This window comes from Anas acuta, chromosome 4 (assembly GCF_963932015.1).
Source record: "Anas acuta chromosome 4, bAnaAcu1.1, whole genome shotgun sequence".
Classification (NCBI taxonomy): Eukaryota; Metazoa; Chordata; class Aves; order Anseriformes; family Anatidae; genus Anas; species Anas acuta.
This window is the reverse complement of record NC_088982.1, coordinates 22,826,040-22,848,254: the sequence shown is the minus strand read 5'-3', so window position 1 is coordinate 22,848,254 and position 22,215 is coordinate 22,826,040. Positions and strand designations below refer to the sequence as shown.

The following is a 22,215-nucleotide window of genomic DNA, read 5'->3' as shown; positions in this document are numbered from 1 at the left end:
TTTGCTTAACTGCTCAGTATTTAAATAATTAGTTTCTGCATTCAGTCAACCAGATTATAGCTCTCTAGGTGGTTTCTTTATGAGCAAGTGGCTTCCAGTCTTAGCTCATTTTCTGTTCGGTTGTCTCCACTGTTCAGCTGAAATCTGCAGCATCAACTTTTACTTAGGGGTAAAAAACACATTTATTCTAAGCAATAAAGCTCAGGGTTTGCTCTCAGTCCCATATAGTTTTTACAGCCAATAAACAACATGGCACAGAGCAGATTTGTTCCTTACAGACTGCATTCTTTACTACATTTTATTTTCAGTTCAGTGAATCTCAGTGAGAGAAACATTTCATTTAGAAGACAATGTTCAATTGAATGAAAAGTAAATCACAGTTTTGGTGCTAGATGGGAAACTGGATTTTCCACAGCAATAATTCACTGATGTCAGCCTGTGACTGCATGCACTGTTTGGAAAGAAGCTGAATAGTCAGACATTCTTCCGTAAGACTGGAGATCTGCCTTGGCTGATGTCCCATTGCTCCTCCCTTTTCCATGAAATCTCTTTAGATTCTGTTACAGCTTGATTTTAATTTATCTTAACTGTAAAGAACTGTATTTTTGGGGTCTGATTGCTGCTGATGTCATTGTTCTGTTGCACAGAAGGACATGATTTGGTCTAAAACCTCATTTGTTTGTGGTTTTATTTACAGGCTATGAACTTTGAAGGGGGAGGAATCTCTTCTCTGACACAAACTGTAGTAAAAAAATGTATATGTGTGTGAATATGCTGGTTGAGACCTAACAAGAAAGCATATATTCTCTGCATTTCGCCCTCTTGCCTGGAGACCCTGGGGTCAGGAAGACCTAAAGAGGTCCTAAAGGTGCTTCTGTGGATGTATGTTAGAGGAAAAGAGAAGTGTTCAGACATAATAAGCATGTTTGTGTGATTAAATCATATAATTTGTTGTTAAAATATGTATTTTAATTATGTTTTTGTGATACAATGTTTTTGTGACCTAAGAAAATGTGTGCTTCGTGCTACCCAGGCTCTTCCAAAAGCTGAAGTAACATAAAAAATTGGGAAAAACAGCTATGAAAGTTACCTAGAGCAGGTAGGATGCTGTACATTTGTTTGATACAACTAAAAGATTGGTTGTACACTGACCTGTGGAGGATATCCAAATCCATGTCAGTCAGTGAAAAACATAATCTTAAATTCCGAGGAAGAGACTGAATGCAGCTGGCCTTGTTGTGGATACTGTAAAGCATAGTGAGGGTATCCAGGTCTTTATAGGTGGCTTTTTTTTTTTCCTTTTTTCTTTTTAAATTTTTTTTATGCACATTTTTTTCCAGCATGTGAAATACAGGCCTCTGTTTTTGCTAGACACAGAGGCCATCTTGTGGCAGGATGGTGGTAGTTGAATTAAAATACTTCTAATTTATATGGAAAAAATAAGTCAAATTTCTTGAAATATTTCCAGTATTATTTGTAGTACCCTTACATATTGAAGTATGATTACAATATATATATATATGTACTGACAGCATCTGCTGGGCCTGCAGCAGAATATTAATTCCTAAAGAGAAAGTACTGATGACAAAATATCTGAAGACAAAATATCTTAGGAAGAAAACTGCAGTAACATTTTTTGGTATCAGGAAGTCAGGCTACATTTAAAAAAATGTCTTTCTTTAAGGAAAAAAAGTGAAAAAGGGAATGATGGTTATGTCACTGTGAAGGGGTCAAGCTCCTCATATTTCTGTCTTATAACTAAAATATAATTCTGCAGGACAAGACATTACTGAATAGAATAATGAAACTAATGAATACTATTTTTCTTTATCTTTTCTTTTGTAATGTGATTTTCACATTTATAGTAGTGATTTGGAAATGATGCAAATGTATGACACCCTGAAAATAAAATATTCAGGCTAACAATGTGTATCACAATTAAGTTTTGTCAGCAAGATGTGCAGAGGTTCTAAATAGTTTAAATATTAATAAATCTTAGATTAATAATGTTTAGATTTAGATTAACATTTAAAGTTTGTATTATATTATTAATTAAATAAAGTGACTGGGAGGTAGGGGTTGGAGGAGTAGGGGAATTGCAGATTTGAATCTATAATAATAATAATAACTGAAAAATAAGTATGCACTAGTGGACTTTAAGAAAGAACTGCATCTACTGCACGTTGGTAGCACATTATGGAAACTGCACAGATGTGACAGCCTGTGCAATCAGAAATTGATATTTGCATATGCAAATACCAAGCTGATTCACTGGACTTGTCAGCTACTTTGAGACTTGTAGCAGAAATGTCACAGTTCATCTTCTAGAGACATCTGTGGTGTGTTGTATGAGGTGGATTGTAGTATAGTGGCATCTAACAGAAGACCATTGCTTAGGATATTTGTTTTATTATCTATACCTCCAATACAAGAGCTTAATATAATGAATAAAATTACAAGGCAAAAAAAAAATAAATACATTTATAAGAAGGAATACTTCTTCCAAATTTGATTGTAGCCTGAAAAACAAAGACAAAAACAAAACCTGAAACATTACCATGATAGATAATAGTAAGGCAGCAAATCTGTTAAGTTCTGGAAACAGATTAGATATTGAAATGTGGTAATGCTGAAATTTTGATGACATTCACAAGGATAATAAACATTCACAGAGAACATGAAAGTCAGGAATAGTTGCTAACAGGCTTACATTAAGAAGAAATTTCTTCTATTATTGTAATGATCCATTAGGCTTTCCGCTGGAGAATCTGATAACTATTATTACTGGACATACAGTTGTCCATATATCATGGAATGATGCATAAGACTTTTGATAAAGTATAATGAATAATTCCTAGTTTTTAAGAGCATTTACAAATACAATCCTGTCAACTGAGTATGGTATGTTTAATTAGAGCCCTTATATATGTGTGCACACCAGTCCATAATTCCTCATACCTGTATTTTCAGTACATCACTTTTTCACAGGGTAAATGTTCACTTTTAGCAAGCAAGGGCATTGTTATCATTCTTTGTTTTAGTAAAGAGTTTACAAAGTGACAAATAAAAAAGTGGTCTGTCGCTTCATCAGACGATATATATCCTGGAAATATTCATTCTTCTCAACAAGAAAAAAGAGAAATTGGGCTGTTAGTTGCCAGTGATTCTGTCAAGCGAACACTTTATTTTGCCACTTACAACGAAGTTCTTCTGAAAGATCCCTTCTGCCGCTCTTCTGCAAATAGCGAGACAGGAGCTGCTGTTTATCAGCTGACCTCGGAAGGGTCTTTTGCCAGCAGCAAAGAAGCTCATAGATCTGCTGTGTTAAATTATCAGGGCACTTCAGCCTAACAAGCTGAAGTATGCTCCGCCGAACAGGGAGGCGTAAAGCAAGCAGTGATGTATTATCTTCTGCAAGCTCTTCTGCAAGCCAAAAGAGCAAGCTGTCCCATAGGGCCTCTGAAGGGCAAAAATTAGTAAAGTAATGCTATTATTTTTCTGTTATGTAAATATTTCTTTCAAAAAGCTTTCTAAAGCTGCAGGCTCGGTGGGTGAACTCCCAAACTAAATGTGATTTGTTTTTTACTGTAATGGAAACATTACCACTTCTTCTTTCTAATGTAATTTTTGGTAACTGAGACATGAAGTGGATATAGTCAAAAGCAGATTCAGTAATGATCTATAGCTCTTGGAACAGCATGGGGAAAGATTGCAATAAAATAAAAGGCATTTCCAATAACTGATACATTAGTTACACTGGAGCTTTCCAGTACAAACTGAATCTTATCATACAGAAAATTGTATGCTGCTCAAGTACCCCCCCTCCATGTTATCTTTAAAGAGCTTTTACATCTCCTGGTAACCAAATCACATTTTGCTTTAAATAACTTTTCATGCATTAACTACTTTGGTTCCTGAATATGGCATTTTAAAATGTCAGTTACAACTGAAATAAATCCCGCCATTTAAAAAATAAATAGCTAATATAACTATTGTTTATGCTGATGTTAATGTGGTATGTAAATGTTCTTACCTGATGAATCAGAACAAATTCTTTTTGTGCTTCGTGGACGGTTGACCAACTTTTCATGCTATCAAACAAAATGTGTTGAAGAAAGAGAAATGACTAACTGAGCACGGGATGAGGAATAGGGATGGGTCGTAGTACATCAGCACTGAAGACTGGTCCTACCTACACAGGGCATTTGAGCCACTACTGAAAGTGAAGCAACACCATCAGCTGGTATAGATCAGTAAACAACTATCGAACTAATGAAATGAAGTCAACTTACATAAAGTGAATGTTTATTGCATCTTATTAATAAGATTGATTTATGCAATTTAATAAAAGTTTCTTCAGTAGCATTATGTTGTGATAGGTGTATAGAAACTGGAGATATAGAATATCTGTAGGGAAACTTTGTACACAAGATGTATTCTAATTTCAAATGCTGCATTAACTTTTCCTTCCTGTCTGTGTACTTACTATAACGGTGTGCATAACATACTGTTTCAAGGAAGATAACAATACATACTGCATACTTAGAATCTGTTAGGTCTAGAAATTATACTATGTGTGTAGCTATAGTTATTCATTTTACATTGTTCAACTTTTAATTATAAATCACTGAAAATCATCATCATTCAAAAGGCAAGTTTCATTAGCAAATACAGAGTTCTTCCTCTTTTTTCCTTTTAATACTGGACAGAATGACAAAAACCTCTCTTTTTTCCTTTTAACTGAAAAAAGGGAAATTCTTGTGGGTCTTAATCTTGTTTCCTACTCCATGCAGAACAAGAAATTATTTACAAAAACACTGAGTACAAGAAGAAATTAATTTGCATCAAGTCAAGTCGGGTTCCTTTTTTTGTTAGAACTTGCAATTGTCCTCTTTTAGTTCCCACATTAAATGTACTTTCGTTACACCTTCAATTGTACTACCTGGCTGTTTATGCTTTTCCTGAGACTTGTTCCAGGTTTATTTGTGGAGCTTCCCTTTTCCATTTATGAATTAATAGCATGAAACTCTCACTGAATAAATTACTCTCATTTTGCTGCTGAGCTTACCAAGCCCTGCTGAGTACACACTTAAAATATCCAAAAGGTAAATAAAATCATAACCAAGTTACCAATCCACCTGTGAGTTAAACAGCTTTCCACAAGGCCTGTGCTCAGGGGTCGTGGTAGGTGATCTCAGTGTGCACAGGATACTCACGGTATGCACCACCTCGCAGTGCAAAACCATCCTGTGCTGTATGCATCCAGAAATTTGAATCTGCCTGGTTTTGTGTGCTTCTACAGCAATTCTGACATGCACCAAGTGTGAATGAATGTACGGTAACATGGCTGAAAAAGCCCTCAGAATAAGGGGAATATAAAGCTCTTCCAGAAGGGGGCATTGTTTTTCTTTCAAGACAGGAATTTTTTTGGCTTCTTTTTATTATGCCTTTATATTTGAACCTATTTTTATTCATTAATGAGAATTTAGCACCTCAAAACTCTGTATGATATTTTCAAAGTTATTATGGATGAACTCAATCACCCGTGGATTGACTTTAATCTGAACTACTTTATGCTACTTAATTTTAAAACAGTTGTAAAAATGGTAAGAATTGAAAATGAATATTGTCTAGAAATAGCGCAATAATATACGATGCATTAGACCTAAAACATTAAATCTGCCTTTAAAGATTAAGTATATCTGGTGAAGAGCTAAATTCATCCACGGTTCAGCTGCACTGGCATGTGGCCCTGCTGTTTTGGTTGACAGTGTAAGTAAAATACTCTTAGCGGTCAAAGCAGTTTTTTAGTCTGGAAGGCCCTAAAATTAGCTAAGCAACTGCCCTTCTGAAGCAGAGGATCACATACTATTTTGCTGTTAGGCAGTCATTAAACGTAAAACTTCAGCAGCATAGTAATTTGATAACGCTTGAATGGATTACACCACTATTTTCTGCAAAGCACTCTGATTTCAGTCAGTAATACTGAAGTGCCCTGCAAAATGGACCTTCAGACATGGCCAGACTCTGCTTGCATATCAAACAGGACAGACAGAAAAGGAGAAATTAACCTTTTAAACTCTTCAGCCCAGCTTTACAATCATACAAGTCCTTTGAAATCAGTAGGAAAATCACTGATAAGCTCACACATACTTGACATTAGAACCTGATCCACTGCATTTCCTTGTGTTGAAAATAACAGGTTTGACCAACCAGTGTTTTTGAATGCTGAGGAAATGAAAGCCCTATAAATAGGGCTTAGTTAATGGTTAGTTAATCTGTTATTACATTTAAACTAAATTTAAGATATTTATGAAAGTAGCAGAAATGTAAATAGTTTTTGTTATTCTGACCCTGTATTTCAAGGATTTTATTCCCAAACCCTGAAAGGGTTCCCCAGTATACTGGGAGCAAGTGAGAAATCCTTCACCAGAGCTACAGTTTAGAGTCAATTAATTCATTTTAAGAGACAAGATCCTTACTGTGACAACTTGGAATGTGTAAGCAGCTGTTAGTGTAAGATCAATATTATAAACAAAACAGCATTATCAATAAGAGAGAGATGAAAACTGAAAACTATGTTTTAATATGCTTGAGAGAGATGTGGTAGCTAAATTGCTGTATTGTAGTAGTATGCATGTGGTAGAAACTGGCAGAACTGAAGAATCATTGCTTGAGTATATCTGCCATCATCAGGGCAATGTCTATTATTAATGCTCAAATTGTAATAAATAAGCAGATAAACAGAAGTTACACATGGAAACAAAGCACCACAAACAATCAAAACCCTTACTGTTAGAAAAATGTTAGTCTATGCACATGAATGTGGTCAGATGGTTCTAGGTGCTTTGGCAATACATTAATGGCATCAGCATAAGATTAATTATGGACAGTGTTAGTCTTGGTTCATATTATATGAACATTAATGCTAGACTTGTTCTTTTATGAAGTGGTAAATAGCAGTTGCATTTGACAGATGGATGGTGTAGTTGCTTGTATAATTAGTGTGTTCAATTTCTCCATGAGTGTGTTTTCTCATCCAATTTTAACAATTTTCTTCTATTTCTTTTATTCATTAGGAACCAAAACGTGCATACATATCTGATTAAAAATTTTTATCACATCACAGAGAGTAAAGATAAGATAAAATTCCTAAGTTAATTTTACTGTCAGTGCTTTCTTCACTATTAACAATTTTAGGACATATAATAAGAAATGGTAAGTAATTAGAATTACATTTTTGTTGCCCTATCATTCAATTGCATCTGGATCATTATGTTTAATAAAAGGTTCTGTCTCTTTTCCAGGCAATTCGTTCCTCATACACATTTTTAACTGCTGCAATATACTGTGAAAATGAGTTCATCTTTTGATTATTTTTGCATGCAAAACGTATGTTCTTTTGTATCATTAGTTATATCTGCCACTTACCAATATCACTGTTCTTGTATCCTGCAAAGGGGGCTGTAACCATTCCATTTTCTCTTCCTGAGTGTACAATATTTCCACTAATAACCAAAACTGTGTGAGGGGTTACCATTAATGTATTGTCTTCCTACATGGAACCACTCCATGTTTATGATCACCTTCTTTCTTTCCTCTGCTAATTAGTCTGTTTCAGTTCTGTGACCATGACTGCAGAGCGTAGTCATAATATGGATGCCTCATGGATAAATGTCATAACCCTGGTTTTTTTGTTTGTTTGTTTGTTTTTGTTTTGTTTTTAATTACTAGTATGTATTTATTTATTGATGTGTGTGTTTAATTTTTAATTTTGTGTGTGCTAACATGTTCAGGTGAAAGTCCTGTACCAGAATTCTCCCATCATTTATTGTCCACCTGCAGAGCTAGTGTACTCCTAGTTCATATAGTTCCTGACAATGCAGTAAGTGAATGTATCTGTCAAGGGCTGAAAGGACAAAAGATTATCTGCATTCCCGATGTTAAACCTCCTTTCCAATTTAACATTTACAATTTAACAACCATAACCATGTTCTGCAGTTCTTCTGCTTCTTTTACACGAATAGGCTGCCTGGGTGTTTTTGCATGCCCACATATATTACATATTCTTGTACACTTATGCAGAGTGACCAGATTTCAAGATCTCAGCCATACTGGGAAAGAGAAAATGTGGCCTTAAATTTAGTAGGAGAAAAAGGTTAGTCAGAAATAATTGTTTTGAAAAATCTGAGTTGGATATTTTAAGACTAGTGTGTATAGCGTGAGGCTGTATACACCAAAACAAATCTGAGGCACTTGAAAATTATCTTTGTGGTTTAGTACAAATGCAGCCCGTTTCACTAAATCTTATTCTAAATATACAGTAAGATTAACTAAGGAGGAAAAATGGGATGGAAGAGTGGCAAGTGGATGGAAGAAAACTAATTGATACCTAGGTTGTGTCACTGGTCCTTGTTTTGTTTGTTCGTGGGTTTGGGTTTTTGTTTGTTTGATTGTGATCTTCCCCAGTGGAGCCTCAAGAGTTTTTATTTCTCTCTCTGTGAGTACTATACATGGGATGCTAGCCCTGTGAAAAAGCAAAAAGGGTGAAAGCATGTGATTCCCCTCTGCCAAATTTACATTTTATATGGATTTTATCATTAAAAGAAGCTTCCTCTCAAAATCTTCTGCACTTAACTGTTCTTATTTTATACTTGGGAGAATGGAAATGAGAGAAAAATCAAGAGCTATGCTTACGGAATAGAAGCTGTATTTGCAGGTAATACTTTAAGAAGAGTGAGTTCAATTACATTCGAAAAGAAACAGGTGCTACTGCATGCCACTAGAGATTCAGACCAGTGTTGCCTGCACAGATTTTGAGATTAAAATGTATGTAAACTTGATAAAAGTATTCTAGTGGCAGAATTTATACAATACAGGATGTTGATATCTGGGCTCTTTGAAAAGATTACAATTTGATTTCATTCCATTAAAGGTTAATTTATGTAAGAATAGCTTTCACCAGAGATGAAGTCAAATGCCCACATGGCTGTATTGCAGAGGCTTATCAAATATAATAGGAAAATCAGGTGACAGGAGGAAGGTTACATCAACCATTTATGCGCCTACAATTTGCAATTCTGCACTGCCTAGACAAGGTTACAGAGAATATTTAACTGACACTTAAGTAATAATTTCTCAGGGCCATACCAGCTGGAAAGGGCAAATCTGTGAAAAACTTCTGCTAAGTACAATTTTTCTATGCTGGTCCTTGGATGAGAGTCTCTCACCTGCCAAGAGAAATTCTGAGGGTGTTTTGTACATTGCTGATGGATCAGAACTGCAACATCAGCAATTCTTTGGCTTATCTGTAATGGAAAAATTGTACCAAGATACGTTTGCCTTACATATACATGGTAAGGGAGTGTGGAAAATACCTCTAGCATTATCAAGTGAAAAACTCACCTTTGGTAATGTTAGTGCCAATTTGCACAGTGGTGACTGGTGTTGGTAATCAGCACATGGCAAGGGCTGTTTCCATTCCTTGGTTATCATCTCTCTGGTAATTTTATAAAAAACAGCTGTTCCTTTGTAATGAGGTGAACTGTGGTTACCAAACTCATCCACTTCTTTAATTTCGAGCTCTAGCTTGGGCTTTCTTTGTGAATGAAAAGTCAACCTGTAGCCTTTTCCAAAGTCTTTTCCATTTTCTTCAGACCATGCAACAACAACAACAAAAAAAGACAAACAAAAAAACATGAGCAAACAGAACACCATTTTACATATATACACTGTATTTGGATGTGTGGTATTTAAAATAATTAATTGCAATGAGTTAAATGGAACAAATCACATAATAATCTTTGCCATTGTTTTTACTTTATATTGGATGTCTGACGCTCAAATGCTTCCCCTAGCCTGCCTCAGTAGTTGGAATATATTCACAGTTAGCTGTCTTAGCCCCTGAATTGTTGGCCTGGGTTGGCGTGTTGGCATAAGTGATGAAGGCTGTGCTACAATTTGATAAGTAAGGAAAATGGAAGGTGATAAATTATATAACAGAGAGAAATAAAAGTCATGGTGAGAATTGAATCAGAAATATATGTTTTCTGGTTATTCATGATGGATGTCTGCCTATCTGTAACAGCAACCAGAATGAATTCAGAGGGATATGTGCATTTTTAGGATTTGTAATTTCATTTTATGTGATGTATCTCTAACACTACCCTTTCCGTAGATAAGCAGGCAACCTGGAGGTTTCTCTTTTGGGAGAATTTCTTTAGCATAAATGACGTTTTCAATGTGAGTTTATATAAAACGTACAAAATGTTCAGGGAGCTACATACATGTTAATAGGTGATTTCCAAAGCTGACAGAAGAGACTGTATGTAATTTTGTGTGAAAATTTTTCTGAGGTTTCTTATCTCATCTCCCTTTAAGTAAATTGCTGAATAGGGGAAGCCAGTGCATGGAATGCTCAAGACTGCTAATGTGAACAGCATAATAACTCTCTCATTGCCTCAGTTTATGATGCAACTCACAATAACCACCATTTTGCCCTGTATTTCAGTGTTAAACCTCGCTCACTTTAAGTGAATGCACACAGATAAAATAGCAGACTGCCTATTTTTATTTTGAATCTGTTTAATTCCTATCAAAGGCTCATTAAGTTAAAAAGCCATTATTTCATTGATAGAATTCTGCCCTTTTAAGACAAAAGATAAACCAGCTGCTTCCAAGGGACCAGGTTGCACAGAATGTCATAGATTGGAAGAAATCTCTAAAGGTCATCTTGTAGACCAGTTCTGCTCAAAGCAGTGTCACTGTAGTGGGTTTACATGGCAAGGTTTTGGTACAGGAGGGGCATAGAGGTGGCTTCTGTGAGAAGACTTCAGAATCTGCCCCATATTAGGTAAGGGCTCTGCTGCTGGCCAGAGCCAAGACAATAAGCGATGTTGTTTGTGCCTCTGTGAGAGCATATTTAAGAAAGGAAAAACAACTGCTGTGGAACAGCAGCTGGGAGAGAGAGAGAGGAGTGAAAAACAGATGCCATGGTCGGTGAAGAAGGATGGGAGGAGGTATTCCAGGCGCTGGAGCAAAAGTCCCCTGCGGCCTATGATGAGGACCACTGTGGAGCAGGCTGTCCCCCTGCAGCCCATGGGAGTATCACGGTGAAGCAGGGTTCCATGCTGCAGCCCGAGGAGGAGCCCCCAGTGGAGCAGGTGGTTGTGGCCTGGAGGAGGCTGTGGTCCATGGAGAGCCCCCGCAGGAACAGGCCCTGGGCTGGAGCTGCCGCCCGTGGTGGACCCAGGTTGGAGCAGTTTGCTCCTGAGGGATGTGGCCCCGTGTTACGGGGCCATATCTGGAGCAGTTCTTGAAGAGCTGCTGCCTGTGGGAAGCCCGCATAGGATCAGTTTGGGAAGGACAGCATCCCATGAGAGGGACCCCACGTTGCAGCAGGAGCAGAGAGTGTCTGAGAAGGAGTGGCAGAGACAAAGTGTTATAGACTGACCACAGCCCCCATTTCCCCGTTCCCCTGTGCCACTTGGGGAGAGGAGGTAGAAAAGGGTAGATAGGGGGAAAGTGGTTTTAGTTTCCCTTGTTTCTCACTTCTCTAGCTTGTAGTTAATAGGCAAGAAATCTTACTAACTCCCTACTCCGAGTCTGTTTTGCCCATCACAGTAATTGTTGAGTGATCTCCCCATCCTTATCTCAACCCTTGAGCCCTCTGTGTTGTATTTTCTCCTGGGGATGAGAGAGTGGCTGTGGTGGAGCTCGGTTGCCCAGCCGAGTAAAACCACCACAGAACAGGTTGCTCAGGATATTGTTTATCTAGCACATTTTATTTGTCAGTTAGAGCAGTTTCCTCTGCAGTTCCATGCACCTGTCATTTATAAGCTATAAAACAGTGAAATAACTAAATATGCTGTGACTAACCACAATGTATTGATGTTCACATACAGTATTTCTGAACAGCTGAGCTGACTGATAAAGTACATCCAGAAGCACCAATTAATTACCTTACCTGAAGCAAATATATTGCCTGTAAATTGAAAATGAATCTGCTCTCCTTCTCTTAATGGAAACTGCTGCGTAGGTTCTGGGGGACCAAAGTAGCCCTCCTCGTGGAGATTTTGAAGCTCCCAGGACAATTCTTTGGATGCAGATAGTAAGACTACTATTTTATTTGGGTTTTCTCTTTTCCGATACAATATCACATTAGACATTGTGCTGCAAACAGCTTCTTCCAGAGCCTGAGCAAAAAGGAGAAGATATGTAGTTTCCAAAAGGAATGAAAGCCGAATGACCACAAAGCTGTATTAAAAAAGGAAAGAAAGTAGATAGTTCTATCAATTCAACAGCTAACAATTAATTATGTAAAATAACACAGCTCTTAGTCTCTCATAGATATTTTGTTATCTCTTTTTATTCTGTTTTCCAACACATGAAAGAGTGAAAATCTGCCTCTGCTGTAGAGTATATTGACTCTATATCTATCAATTAAAATACATATGAATTTTAGAGGAAAGTAAGAAACTATTTCTTAATAAGAAATTTCCAAAAATGGTGTTGTAGTTAGCTAAATCACACCTTTCCAAATTTAGATTGATATCTGTATTTTCTGCCTCCAATTTTGGGTATGTTACATTGTGCACAATCTCTAGATGAAAAAATATTTAAATTTATTTTTTCTGTAATTATGTGTAACAAGTCTAAATGACCTGATACTACAAAGTAAAAGAAAGAGATGCTGGCAAGTTAATAATTTACAGTGAATGACTTCTTGATTCTACTAATTTACATTGACCCATACCGTTGGAAGTAAATAGTAAATAAAAATTTATTAAATTATCAGTACATTACCTTTCTAAATGTTCATTTAGTTCAAATGATACAAGCCCATTTCGTGCATTCTGGATATTAATATCATCAAACACCATCCATTCCCGTTCTTTGTATCTATGACCTAATAATTTCAAAGAATCGCTGAGATTCTCTCCATTCTTTCTCACAGAAGCACTTGTAGCCCTGGAAAGCCAAGAAATTATACAAAACAAAAGAAAACCACAACTGCAGAAAGAGTAAGAGTAAGGCTTGAGTAAAGCTTGTATTTGTAGCACTGCTTTCCCTTCTGCTTTTCTTGATGACTATGCATTTTTTTCCACTTCGTAGTGGAAAAAATACTTCTGAAAACATACTCCAGAGCACATAAGGAATGTAATTGTTAGCCTCAGCCTATTTGCAAATGAAGGAAAATATTGACATTGGAATTTGTATAGAAACAACCAATTCGTAGTCTTTTCTAGTAGTGCTTTGACTGAGAATCTAAAATACTATTTAAACTACGCTTAAGAACTGGTAAGTGCCACAAGGGTACTGCTGCACAATGAAGTGCTTCTGGTATGAGAAATGCATTCTGAATATCCTATTAACTGCCATGGGCAACCTTCCCAAATCTGAAGTTTGTGATGAAAATGGATGTCTAGTCAAGGAGACCAATGTAACCGTAAACTCTTTAAAATATGATGTGACAAGTGTTTCAGAAATGGAAAGCTGGAACATTGTCTTCCTTCTCCATCTGTACCCTGCTTATTTTGAAGATAATCATAAATGTTATTACACTGCAAGTTAACAACTGAAATTTAGAGATTTTTTTTTTTTAGGTGTCTCCATGTTTTAATGCTTCAAAAGGTCTAATTTTTATAAATCTTGTAGTGTGTGCTTTGGAAAAATCTGACCCTTTCTCTGGTGCAGGTACCAAAAAAATGACATGCCTTAAATCCTTATTTCAGAAATTTTGACTCAAGTAGCCATTGGAATGTGTGGAAGTAGAGATCAGAAAATTCAGTGCATTTCTCATCCTCACTCCTGCTAGAAATAAAGTGGTCAGCAGCAGTTAGCATATTTACATTATACATCAACATATTATATGGATTTTCTTTGTGAAGTGATAACATGAGAATTGTGTGGATATGTGCTAGTGTTTCTAATATTTGTAACTATAGCAGACTGTATTCAAGAAGTAACACATTTTTAGTGCAAAAATTATTAATGAACATCTGTTAAAATTAATTAATTTTAATGCTTTTAGAATGCTGAATTTGTAGTGGAGTTGTTCTTACCGAGGATGGTATGCTGTAGCAACCCTCTTTACTGTAGCACTGATGGCTCTCACTTGTTCTGTCTCATCTCCTTGCCTTTTTTTTTCTGGGTTTGGAGGACAAGGTAGAGTAATAGTGACTGAGTTATTAAACGGTTGGGCTGAAGGATGCTGGACATAAACCAGTGCACTGGTAGATACCACTGAATAGTACATATCATGTCTTGCTTTCAGTGTGGATATCAGTGATGGTTCAATTGGCTGAACCTAAATATGGAAAGCAATTGTACAAGTAATTTGTAAATGAATAAATCTTCCCTTACTTTCTAATTGTATTATCTTTTGAAATTGGATGAGAAAGGCTTTAGGCTCCTCACTGTAACCCAGGACCAACCCTAATAATGTGCAAGGAATTTATACAGTACACAGCCAAGTGCTCCAAAGTAATCAAAAACTGGAAACTTTACTGACTTAAATATTTGACAGTTAACTTGACCTTCTCTGCATGTAGTACTTTGGTTGTTATGGAGGAAGGGAGAAACACGGTATAACTGAAGGAAATTTTGAGATTGTTCCTAGGCTAACCCTAAGAGGTGACAAAGTCTGTTGCAGCGCATGGCAGAAATGAAGAAGGTCATGTGAGAAAAATTGTTCCACTAACTTAGAAACTGGGCTATACAGGTGAAGTTGTGTTGATGCTTTGTGGAAAGCAATTGGTTTTTTTTTTTGTTTGTTTGTTTGTTTGTTTTTTTGTTTGTTTGTTTGTTTTTTTCTGAAGTATATCGAACACAGGTTGATGGATCTTCCTTTTAGGTGGAGATACCATACTGACTAGCAGTATCAAGTGGTTTTAACAATGCTGACAGGAAACCATTTGCTATGAATAGAGGATGTGGAGGTGCCACTGCTTTTCATAGACATCTAATAATGGAACAGGTTGCCCTTTAACACTGTTATCATCAGTACTTCAGAACTGATCAGATAACACAGAGTTGTGGAACAGGTACTGCATATTTCAGTCTCACCTTTAACTGCATGGCTGCTGGAGAACTGAATGTTTCCGGAGGATAATAGAAAGAGATTCTAGAATCCATGCTCAGCTTTTGTGAGAGTCCTGCCTTTGGAACAGTAAATGTTTCTCTCTTTAAGCATGACAACACAGAAAAAACACCCAGCTGGTAAACTTTCACTTCCGCAAATGCTTCCTGTGTAAAGAGAAAGTGGGGTAGAGTACATCAGAGGGAAAGGAAGCTGTGTTCTGAAGCACGTTAGCGTTTTGAGAGGGCAAAATTAATTATAGAGAAAAGTATGAAACAAAATGAATTATTATTGTGAAGTATTATTGCCACTTGGATGCCCAGTTATCTGGTGATTTCTAGTCATCGTGTAATGTCATTCATATTCCAGTGTATGACTGGCATGAAATGAGATGATCTCATCAACTGGGTGATGAATCTTACCCAACGTGATTACTTCTGCAGTTAAAAAAAGAACTGAGATGGAGTTTGGACTTGTACGCACAGAACTGTGTTACTTCTTTGTGATCTGAATGCAAAATAATTCCCCTTAAGATTTTACTTTTATCAAAGAATGCAACATATTACACGTATTTACAAAATCATAAATTAATACTCTGTCATTAGTATTGTGGAAACAGGCACTTCCCTTATGACTACTAGTGAAAAAAGGACCTTGTTAAATACCAGATTTCAAATAGAATTCATTCTTGACGGGGTAAAGTAAAGTTCAATTTAACCCCATGTAATGGGCAATATGGCTTAATAAGGACAAATTTACTTGTATAACTCCACGCAGGCTAATCTGGGCAACTGTACAGATGTTTTCACAGTGTTTAGATAAGAGGTTACCAACCTTATGGTTTCCTTGGTATCCCTCCAAAGAAATGGGAGTTAAGTAATTTGATTGAAAGTTCACTTCGGTCACCTTCACCATAATTTCCCGATAATTTCCTCTGAAGCATGAAGTAAATGGGATTGCAATGTTGATAGGGAAAGGGATTGTTTTCTCATAATCAGAGCGTTCAATACTGATAACATTGCTGACCAGCTCCTCACAATCATCAACCACCAAGGAACTAGTGTCATTGACTATCTTACACGTCAGATTCTCCAGAGCAGTTGCAGGGGCTTTAATAAAACAAACTACTTTACGTTCATTCTTACCACTCTCTTCTACTAGAAACCTGGAGAAAAAGAATAAAAAATATTAGGTTTTGTATTTTGAATGTGGTGGTGTCTTGCTATAATCATTGCTTCATTATAGTAAAAACAGATCATTCATAAGAACATAGGTATATGAATAGATAGGAAGATCATGAAAAATTTTATGTTGAGCTTGTTTCAGAGCAGTTTACAAATTATTACAGAATATACTAATTTGAGGTCCTTTTCTACTGATTTCCAGCAATTTTGGAATTACCAACTTTACTGTCTGTGACTCAGTTCCTCAATGGTTTAAAAAAATAAAAATCTATGCAATCAATTAGAAAGCTTCAGTTTACTTTAGACCAAATTGAAGATCTTCATTGTGCATGTTATAAACTGCACACTGTAAACTTAAATTGTAAACTGGTATGTGCAAGGCCAGCAGCTGTTTGATATGTGCATATTGAGCTTGTGGGCCCACAGATGTTTATATATATGCTAATAAGCAATATCAATGTGTGTCTGAAAGAAGAATATGCTTACTCTTTGTTCATCCAGTGCCCAGATTTTTGCACTTCTGAATCATTTGTAGATGGATTCACAGCAGTAAGATCACATGTTTGTGCTAAAAATGTAATTAGACCATTTGTACAAATCTCATAATTTGTTTTCATTTTACTGTCTTCCATTTGCTCTGACAGTCTGTGTTCTTCACTTTCCACCTCTTTTGACAGTTCTGTGACTACTGCCTTTTCTTCCTCTTCACAAGGGCTTGTGACAATTTTGTCGTAAATATCTGTCAATGTCTGAGATGGAAGGCCTTCTCGAGTGCCCTTAAGAGCGTCTTGACAAGCCAGTTCTGAATATTTTTCTGTAAGAGCACTATCTCTGAGAGGTTTATCTTTCCCATTATTATCTTTTTTCTCTGGAGTAGAGGTCATTAGCACTCTGTATTCACCATCTTCCTTTTTCACTGGAGGTTCTCTGCTAATGTCCTGTTCTTGAGCAGATACATTTTCAGCTGTTGATGCAAATATTTCTTTTGCCACAGTTTTAGTGTCACTTGGCTGGATTTGATTAATGTTCTGACTTTCTGTCTTGTTAGGAGAAGGATTTTTGGGGGATTGTTGACTGGGACTTGCACAGGATGCTTGCACAGACTCCATTGCTTCTCCTACAGAACAACACACACTCGTTTCCCCAGAAGTATTTTGAACAGTCAGGATCTGAGAATCATCTGGTTTGCAGCTAGCAGCATAAAGTTTATTTTTGGCCTCTTGAAGGTGTGAAACTGTGTTTGTCAAATAATCTTTCATTTTCTGCAGACAATCTATAATGTCGTTGTACTCTGAGGGGAGGAAAAAAAAAAGTAGGTAACCAATTAAATTTTGCTATGAGAACTAGACAAAAATGTGAAGACTTTTACATGTATATATAGTGAATTGCACTAATTTAATAATAATTCCATAATGCCATGCAACACATGTAGTAAAATATATTTCCTGGCTTTCATTTAATGTTTTTGCACTTTCTGCTATTCAGTTTGAGTGAATTTCTGAGGAACTGAAGTAAAATGTGTGCTTGTCCAAGTACTATTGTGGCAGCTCTAATGAACCCCATTCTAATGATTAGACACAAGCTAAATTCTTAATGACAATTGATCTACAGCAGGGAATTGGTAAATAATAGTCGAATCAGCTTGGGAACAGCTTGAAAACTAAACATTAATTACATATATTTCCCAGAATTGGATCTTGCAAGATTCTAACATATGGGTCTCCAACAAAGCTGTTATACGTGACCTCAGTATTAAACATGCTTAGCAGCTTTGAATTTTTGCTCTAAAGAACAGAGGATAATGCAAGAATACCAGCACATTTACAATGCTGAAATTCAGCAGTTTGTAGCATGTAGTTATAGTAATGGTAGAAGTTTGCCTTGCATATAACTACAAGCACTGGGTGAAGAAACATGCAACAAAAGCAAATGTTCCCTGTCATTCATTTAATATTTTATCTTTAATGAAAGCATTTATTTTATGATCCCTCACTTGTCTTATCTTATACCTTTTCTTAGAAAACTTTCCAGGTATTATTGCCAGAGATTTCATTGTATTACAAACAGCTCTCCCCTCACCCTATGTTGTCAATCTCTCTATAACTGGAAGTATGCCTTCATGAATTAGGTATATCGAAAACCTCTGGAAGAAATTCTTACTTTCTTTTTGCTGCATAAACTCCTAAAAAGCTTTGTTTTGCTGGCTAAATCTACTGGAAGTCAATACAAATAAGAAAATTGTGTAGATGAAAGATGGTATAGTGTGTTCTCCACTTATAGAGGAGAGAAAGAGAGACAACAGAATGACAATAGAAAGGATTTGATGCTTTTGGTACCAGTGGGGAAAATGGTGATTTTTTGCTAACTTTATTCAGTAACATCACATGAAGTAAATCAGTATCTCAAGGTTTTCAAGTTTGAAAATAACTGTTTTGAGTAAGAATTTCATAGCTATATTAGTTTAGATAGGCCTTTAACTTACATCTTTATTTGCACCTGATTGAGTTAAAAAACTGCAGAGTACCGTTCAGTATAAATTTTTTTTATTGCTGATCCCAGTCTAAAAATTATTCCTTTGCAATAGTTTTTCAGTTTCTAAATTATTTGGTTTAGGATCTTGACTATCTAGAAAAAAAAAAAAAAAAAAGCCAACACATTTTAAATGTTTGTTTTTGTTGTTGTTTTTGTTTTGTTTTGTTTTGTTTTTGTTTTCCACTGGCAGTTCAAGGAGAAAATGAGTTTGTTCTAAGACACTGCTGTTTTTCCAATGGTACTTTTACAATGGTGAAGAACTTCCAAATAGTTTAACAGGCATGAGATAAACAAAAGGACTGGAAATAACAGAGCTTGCACAGCTTGGTTTACATAAGAGGCTAGAAAAAAACCAACTTCCTAGTGTCACTAATGCAAACCTCAAGCTTTGGCAGTGCAAACTATCCTGTTTAGTACCTGAAGTTTGGATTCTCTAAATAACAGCAACAACCAAAAAGAAAACCTACAGCCACTTTAACTTTCTTAAAATCCAATATATAGATCATAGTGTCTTTCTGAACAATATTATTTTCCTACATTGTGAACTTTAAAATAATATTTTAAAATATTCAAATTTAAAATTAAAAGAATAACTTAATATTTCCATGCTTGGCGTAAAGCCAAAAAACGACACTGCCCTGTAACTTTAGACCTTAGGTAGCCTATATGCAAACTGTCTTCAAACCTCTTGCCAACTGATTATTTTATGGGAAAGCAAGACAGTTAATTCTTAGAAAGCTCAAACAAAAAAGGTCATATAGATCATGAGGCCAACAAAGCAAAACTAGCTTGGAGTCTGGAAGCAAGTCCTATCATAGAATCATGCAATCATTAAGGCTGGAAAAGACCTCCAAGATCATCTGGTCCAACCACCCCCCTACCACCACTATCACCCACTAAACCATGTCCCTAAGCGCCAGGTCCAACCTTTCCTTAAACACACCCAGGTACGGTGACTCCACCACCTCACTGAGCAACCCATTCCAAAGTGTAACAACTGTTTCTGAGAAGAAACATCTCCTCATTATCAACCTGAACCTCTTCAGCACAACTTGAGGCCATTCCCTCTTATCCTGTCAGAAATGTAGTCCCTGTCAGAAATGTTTGTTGTTTTTTTTTTTTTTTTTTTTATTACTCTGGACACCTTATAAACCTTCAGGACACAGGCTCATTAATGTGGGCATGGCTAAAGATTTTTGTCTGGAGCCTCCCCCTCTAGTCTCAGAATCATTCTCTTAGACCACTATTAAATGTTTTCTTTTCTACCATGATTAATATTTACTAAGATGCTGTTTCTGAGGAAAGAGATTTGTTTCATTTGTCATGAAACCTGCATTTCTTTTTTTCAGGAGTAAAATACAGATTTAGTTCTCACAATACATAGAATGGTTAGAGATTTTAAAATACAAGCACAAAAAAGTAATGTTCATGTGTTTATCTGTACACTAGGATGACAGAACTCATAATTATTACTATCTTTTTAACTACACTGTTACTTGTTGAGGACTGTAGTCTATAAATACTGTGTTCCTGCCCAGAAACCCTAGCAATAGTGGGGAGCTATCTGTGAGGAGAGGCAGGGGATGCCCTGCCCTGCACTGGACACAGTCAGTTCCAGTGAGCTCCAACAGCCCCACCGCAGGGCCCTGTCAACAAAGGTGGTGCTGCATCTGCGAAGATATGTTTAAAAATGGGCAAAGACACCAGAGAGAGTGAATAAAAATTTATGGGAACCTGCCCTGCAAACACCAAGACCAGAGAAGGAGGGCCAGGGAAGAGCTGCTACAGGTGCCGGAGCTGACGTTCCCCTGCAGCGTGTGAGGAGGACATGGTGGAGCAGATTTCCATGCTGCAGCCCATGCAGGACCCACACTGGAGCAGGTATACCCTGGAGGAACTGCAGCCCGTGGAGAGCCCAGGCTGGAGCAGGGGTCTGGCAGGAGCTGTGAGCTATAACCCAAGCTGGAGCAGGAGTAAGTGTGAGGAGGAAAGGAGGGGCACAGAGGAGATGTTAGGGACTGACCACAAGCCCATCCCCATGCCCCGCGCTGTGCTGTGTGGCAGGAGGGGTGGTGAAAGGAGTGAAGTTGAGCCTGGAAAAAAGGAGGGGTATGGGAACATATTGAGCATCATTACATGTCATAACTTAGTATCCAATACACCCAGTCCCTTCTCTTTGTGGGGAGGTTGCTTTATACTTGCCTGGACTTGCAGTCAATTCCTTGTGTTTGTCATGGAGAGCACTCAGCAAGTGGCAAGTGTCTTGAAGGCTTTCTGTAATGTTCCCCAGGTGTTGGCTGAGAGATCCACTCAGCTCTCTTGTTGAAGAGCTCAGTCTTAGCACATACTCCACTCTCTCTTCTTTATCACTTTTCAGAAGCACATCTCTTGCTAGCAGGTTCAGTTGCCAGATCTTTTCCAGTTCTGATTTGTCCGCAGAAGGTGTAAACCTACCTTCAGCCATTTCCATCTTATATTCAGGATGTCCAACTACAATTTTTTTCTGGTGTTCAGACACTTTCACAAGATGATGTCCTTTCTGCAGACTGCACTGTTTATTGTTTGTAACTTAAACAGCTTATAAAAAGGTACTATATTTGACACATACTGCAAAAATCAAGCTCTAGCTCAGCAACTCTGAGTTGATGTTGACTATTAAAAAGTTACTAGGTGACAAAAAGGTGTGGCTCTGGTGTGACTAAGGGCAAGAAATACCAAGAGATGCCAATGTACAGCACACACATTTAAGAGCATAAATAGGGAGGTTATATAACTCAGTTATGTAACACTGACTTACACTGCAGGAACTATGAGCTGTTTCTTATTTCAATGGCAGCAAATGATCAGTACCTATGAAATCAAGGCCTAACTAAGAATTCATAATTATATAGTCACCACCAACAAGGAAGTGCAGCTTTTCATTGCAAGCTAGCATTAAGTGCAGTAGGTCACTAGATGCCGTTTTCTAACAACTGCATTTTGTTCAGAGACATCAAGTATGTGGGATAGATCCAAGCTGTATGATATATTTGAATTATACGTTTCAGGAATACGAGAATTTACAAATCTGATTTTGCGACAATGGACATGTAAAGAAACATGCAGTGTTTTCTGGGGTGTGTTAACATAACAGGGGAAGAAAGGTAAAGAAAAGGCAGTAACGGCTAAAAGTTCAAACAGTGAATGCCTGACATTTCATATGATAGTTTGGATGTTAAGAAGCAAACTTATGAGAAAAATGTGAGCTCACTAAACTTAAATGTGATGTAAAGAATTGACTGTAGGTTGGTCAGAGTCAAAAAAATTAAAAAGGCTGTCTTCAAGAGTACTCCCGTGAAAACTGGCAGCTCTGCTTTTGCAGGGCCTCATCACCACCTGCTCCTGGAAACTACTTTGTCTAGTAGGGCTCCTGTGCTGTTT

At 37.0% G+C, this 22,215-nt stretch overlaps 1 protein-coding gene across 1 annotated transcript; it reads right to left on the bottom strand.

Moving 5' to 3' along the window:
* Nucleotides 1–2,527: 2,527 nt before the first annotated feature.
* On the bottom strand, nucleotides 2,528–21,731 carry DTHD1 (death domain containing 1). Its single transcript, XM_068679311.1, has 10 exons — nucleotides 20,998–21,731; nucleotides 16,750–17,554; nucleotides 15,914–16,244; nucleotides 15,067–15,246; nucleotides 14,064–14,308; nucleotides 12,805–12,969; nucleotides 11,966–12,255; nucleotides 9,406–9,650; nucleotides 4,034–4,091; nucleotides 2,528–3,459 (listed from the first exon to the last, which is right to left on the bottom strand). The coding sequence occupies exons 1-10, from the start codon at nucleotides 21,263–21,265 to the stop codon at nucleotides 3,170–3,172; spliced, it is 2,877 nt and encodes a 958-aa protein (XP_068535412.1). The 5' UTR covers nucleotides 21,266–21,731; the 3' UTR covers nucleotides 2,528–3,169.
* Between the last annotated feature and the right edge of the window lie 484 nt (nucleotides 21,732–22,215).